The 5,593-nt window shown below is 36.8% G+C and overlaps 1 protein-coding gene across 1 annotated transcript in view; it reads left to right on the top strand.

Annotated features, from left to right (window-relative positions):
* LOC106530806 (semaphorin-6D) overlaps positions 1–5,244 on the top strand; it is a gene marked incomplete at both ends in the record, with an annotated part of 126,542 nt that extends 121,298 nt beyond the window's left edge. Inside the window, 4 exon segments of the mRNA XM_014026514.1 lie at positions 1,900–1,990; positions 2,431–2,553; positions 4,752–4,840; positions 5,155–5,244. Coding sequence (XP_013881968.1) covers positions 1,900–1,990; positions 2,431–2,553; positions 4,752–4,840; positions 5,155–5,244 — 393 coding nt within the window.
* Between the last annotated feature and the right edge of the window lie 349 nt (positions 5,245–5,593).

The following is a 5,593-nucleotide window of genomic DNA, read 5'->3' as shown; positions in this document are numbered from 1 at the left end:
CTGTTCTGCCGCTAGAAATAAGTTACTTTTTCCTCTCTCCTTTCCTTCAGCAGGCGCTTTAATGCCTGCAGTTGCACAAATTCAGGGATTTATCTTGACACTGTGTTACTCTTTGTGACGTCTTGGAGAGGTGAAGTTTGTGCATAACCAAGAGTATAAATAACAGCCCTCATGCGTAAAACGTTGAGGCAGAGTTAGGTTCCATTCAGTGATTTCATGGTGTGTACAATGGTAGATTTTGATAATGCACAGTGTAAATGTAAAAAGAAAAGGATATGTCATATGCAGAATGAGGCCTACAATAGAAACCAACACTTTTATTAGACCAGATTCTCTTTTATAAAATAAAAACCCATTTGGCACAGTTTTGGGTACATTTGGCTAAATTGTGCCAAAATGCCATTTCCGCCTGGCACACTGCTCACTAAAACCTTTGTGAAATGAATATACTTCAACTTATTCAGTCCTACTTTGCTACAATTTTTCTCAAGATTTACCTTATTTCCCTCTGGGATCAATAAAGCATTTTTTAATTGTATTGAAGATGAAGATGTATAAAATCTAAGGGCATTCCTGGATTTTCACAAGAGTTTCCATTGTGTTTTGCACTGTTGATTTAAAAAKAAATTTAGGCGAGGCTAAAAAAATTACAAATTTTCTTTATTTGATCACAAATAACTCAGGCACAGTAAGAGCTACAATAGTGGTTTCACTTAAGAAATGATCTTTAAGATCTTMCCTTTACAGAGGTACCAAGGGTCAGCATTTAGACCTCACAACTGTGGAGCTATTCTTGATTTATTTTGCTGTGTATTTTCAAGAGGAAATTACCTCTAAAACCCCTTAAGGGTAAGAAATATGAAATAATTAGTTGTTTTTTTTAACGATCCACCAAACCATCTTATAAAAGAGGGTTGTCTTGCATTTGCATTCCCTGCTGAGGGATTTTATATCAACTTTGTGTCCAATAAACAGAAGCAGCATTGAAATTGCTGAAATTGTGGACCTACTGCTGCTTTAGTTTGACTGGTAGGAACCGGGAGGATTCATTTAAATAAAGTGTGATTTATTTGAGGACAATTTGCTTTAAACTGATGAGTTGTACATGTTAGGAGGTTGTGTAATAGAACCCTATTCTTTTTCACAACGGAGGTAAAACAGTTGAGGGCAGGTTGGGTATATTTTGAATTAAAAACAGCAAACTAGGCTGGCAGAAAGGTCAGCGAGTTCCACACTTACAGCTAGAAAGAGCTTCAGCTTCCCAGGGGGGACGRCAGCAGACAGGTGTATTTATAAGGCTTCTCAGAAGGCTAAACTCCCTGTTAGAGATTCAGCTAACACACTCAGAAAACGGTGCCATCGTCACAGCTGCAGGGATGAAGGAGGAGTTCTAYCAGCTCAGCCAGAACAATATCAGCCGCTTAATTAACTGAAATAAAACGGCAGTGAAATATTATCAGTCCTATCAGCTCAGCCGCGTAATTAACTGAAATAAAACTGTCAGGACATTATCTAAATTCTGGTAGAGCTTTTCTCCAACAAGCAACTAGATGTATTTACAGATAAAAGCTTTGTTTCTGCAAAAAATATATATATATTTTTTTGTAAATGGTTAAATGAAGTACATTTTTAAAATGATCAATTATTTTCAGGAACTTGTTTTGTATTTTAGCATCAKCTACAGTAAATTTCATAAAAAAGCAAACTCAACAAGTGTGAAGTTTTAGCTCAGGAACAATAAGAGAAAGCAATTTGCAGCCGAATGCTAAAGGTAGCATCTCAACATGCAAATCTGGTCCTCGTGGGACATTATCCTTCCAGTTTTMGATTTWTTTTWTGTTTTACTGTRTTTCRTTTTTTTAGTGTTTAAAAGAAGTCATATTTTTCTCYTCTTCTCAGATGACGTCTTTGGATCAGGTTGGGGAGGAAGTGGTCGGTCAGGCTCGATGTCCGTTTGAGTCCAGTCAGTCCAACGTTGGCTTATTTGCTGGTGAGTCAACATTAATGAGAAGGGGGTYTCTGCAGTCGCYAAGTGGAAGTTATGTAATCTATCTATAATAAAAAAAAATGCCCTGAATAAAAAAATATCAAACATAATTTATTGTCATCAATTTTCATGCAGCTAGCACCTTCCTGTCTTGAGTTGACACCAAATTTAATATCCCTAATATTAGAATCTAAATTTTTACACTCCTCCTCAGCTGTCTTTACCCAAACCTTGCCCACTTTCAGTTACCTCCCACGTATTGACTGCAGAGRCCCCCTACTTGACATTACCTCTGAAAGCAGATCCCCATAATCATATTTTGTCATGTTAAATGATAAAAAGTAACTTTTAGAAAACAGAGTCCAATAACCAATGAAGACAAWTCCGAAGTCTAAACTAAAATCTTAAAAGAACTCTAGATGAAAGAGTTGTTTTGTGTTCAGGGGGAGATTTTTATTCGGCCACCATGACAGACTTTCTAGCCAGCGACGCTGTGATCTACAGAAGTCTGGGTGAAGGCCGACCCGTGCTCAGGACTGTCAAATACGACTCCAAGTGGCTCCGAGGTACGTCCCAGAATCTGATGATGGCTGTATGACTGGAAACACATTTAGTACAACTGTTTAGCTTATATTTAAAAACTTAGTCACATTTACATTGCACACCATTTAGAMATGTTCAAGGTTTTTAATCTAATCTAGAAGCATTTAGGTTTTAGTGCTTGATAGATGTACCAAGTCTTGGCTTTTGTTTAAATCAGCTTTATCATTAGAAAGAGAAACTGGAAGAAGAATTAGTTGCTTTTTATTAAAATAAATTGCATTAGCTTCATTAGTAACTGCCTGATGTCCTTGATGCTGATATCAGCAGATGTTCTGTCCTTTCTTCTGTTCTTGTCTTAGTAGGCATTGCTTGGTAACCTCACTGTAATAAAGCTAAAACTCAGCGATTTCATCTAGTAGAYTGCAGAACAAACACTATGAAGTTTAAAACTTGTGTGAAGATTCTTACTTTTCGCAGCTTTTAACAAACCTCTCTTTAGAATTAATAAGGTTTAAAGTGAACTTTCTATTGTAAGCTTAATGTGTTCTTTTAGTACAAAAAAGATTAACATGTATTTAACAAATTACAACAAAAACTCACTTTTTTATTTATTTTATTTTATTATGATTTTATTTTTTTGCATTTCTAAAGTTTTTAGACTGAGGAGTATTTGGCTAAGGCAGTCAGAAAATACATCATTTATATGRCTCTTCCTGACACTTATAAAGGTAGTGAAATGGTGAAATATTCCTTGATGGAGAGCACAGATGTGCACGGATCTGTCTGCCGATAAGTGTGGTGCTCTTGTCGTAACATATTTGTGGCCAAAGAAGATTCTCGCAACCAGTAGTGGGCACCAGCCCGCTAAAGCGCAAATCCGCTAATTGCGGACCTAAATATTTTGTTTGCGCTTTAGGGGTCTTACTAATTTTTATAATTCATAAGCAGATTTGTGCTTTCTAAAATTAAAATGCAGTACCGCTAATTACTAATTATCTACCAGTCATCATTATCTTGAACAGTGGAAGGTGACTGTCAATGAATCACAACACACGTGATCTACACAACAGCACCCGTCCCAGATAAATACATTTATTGGAAAGGTATACATCCTTGTTGACTGTTGCTTTGGGCCACTTTCCCACAATGCTTTGTGTCATCTTATGTAGCAGGAAGGCAATAGCAAAAACAGTTAACATTTGTAATCTATACTAAAATTTTGTATGTATTGATGTATTTCACTTTACTATCGAAGCTCCTTTTTAAAAAAAAGTTTAAACGCTGGAGCTCAATACTTGACGTAACTGGTCGAAGGAGCAATCCGCCAACGGGGTTAGAGACTCAGAAATGATTTAAAGATGTTTTGCTGATGAAGACTGACATCTAGAGGTCAACTGGAGCAACCGTGCTTTCATTTCCCGTCACAAATCAAATCAGTCATGTACCCAGAATGCATCACTGCAGTTTTCCAATATCAGTTTTAAAATTACTTTATTGATGCTTCTTTAATGAAAAATCTACAACAAACAAAAGAAAAAGACAAAGAAGCAGCCGAACTAGCAATCCTCAGCAACTTTTTAAAGAATCAGCCGAACTAGCAATCCTAAACAACTTTTTAAAGAATCAGCCGAACTAGCAATCCTCAGCAACTTTTTAAAGAATCAGCCGAACTAGCAATCCTCAACATTTTTTTAAAGGTCTGTTTCAGGAAATCACATCCCCAGCAACCGGCAGTTGTAGAATGAAGTTGTAAAAAAGGTCATACACCGCTACTTGGCAGTGTTGTGCATATATTGTGCATGAATTGTTGCCAGCTAGTAAGTGTCAAATTGAACTTGCCCTTTAAAATTAGCTTCCGCTAGTTTTTCTATGCAGTAGCGCTTTTGAAGTTGCGGAGCTAATTTTTGGATTAGCGCTGCCCACCACTGCTCGCAACCACATGACCATGAGCTGACTTTGTGGCTTCAGATAGAGCATAAAACAACCTTTCTGAAGCTTGCCTTTATTCTGAAACTTACCTTCTCTGGGTTTTAGAAAGCAATTTAGGGRAAAGCAAACTCTCAGTAACAGAAAAGTAAGATCATGTAAAAAGGTTTTTCCCTGCTGATAACTGCAGGAGTGTTCGAACAGCACAGACCAAAGTAAAAAGTTAGAATGAAAGAAAATAGTTTTACCTCAAAACTTAAGAAACTAGATGATTGTTATCCTTTTCTCTCTGCAGAGCCTCACTTCCTGCATGCCATCGACTATGGTAACTACGTCTACTTTTTCCTGAGTGAGATCGCTGTGGAATATACAGCCCTGGGCAAGGTGTGTGAGTGTGTCTCATGTTTGTGTGTGAGAAACTCTTTTCCAACAATAAAATAGTTACTTAGCCAGAAAAATAAAAATAACTAACAATGGAACAAGTACCAAAGTTCATACATTTTAAAATGTTCTTTTTAACAACAGTCTTGTGCATGTGCTACTGCAGGGATAACCAATTAGTAAAAGACCACTTTGTGAGAACCTTCCAGAAGAACTGAWTGTTTGTGTGGTTGGCTGAAAGTTTTTCTTGGTTTAAAAAATGTAATGTTTCCTTTTGCCCTCACACTTCAACAGAGTTTTTGTTTCTGTTCTTACAGGTTGTATATTCTCGAGTTGCCCGAGTTTGTAAGAACGATAATGGAGGATCTCCTCGAGTTCTGGACAGATATTGGACTTCTTTCCTAAAGGTGGGCTTCAAAAACTGCCATTTGTCAACCCTTTACCCTTTTATGTCCAGTCTTCCTGTTGAACACGGTGGTTCAGTAGTTTGATCGATAGTTTGGTTGAATAATTTGATCAATTTTTCATTTTGTTCAAGATCACCTACAGCAGCCACACCTGAGCATCTTAAAACAAAATAAAAATAAAGCTTAACAGTATAAATGACAGTGTTGTAACACTCTACTGCAGGGATGAACAACTTAAATGATGGAAGGCACCACAATTCTTTGTTGAGATAGCCACATAGTCCTGCACACTCACCCAAATGTAATAAAACTGTCATTTTAAAAATGTTTGTGTGTGTATATATATATA

Source organism: Austrofundulus limnaeus, unplaced genomic scaffold (assembly GCF_001266775.1).
Source record: "Austrofundulus limnaeus strain Quisiro unplaced genomic scaffold, Austrofundulus_limnaeus-1.0 Scaffold561, whole genome shotgun sequence".
NCBI lineage: Eukaryota > Metazoa > Chordata > Actinopteri > Cyprinodontiformes > Rivulidae > Austrofundulus > Austrofundulus limnaeus.
The sequence above is the reverse complement of the archived record's forward strand: the minus strand, read 5'-3'. Positions and strand labels throughout refer to the sequence as shown.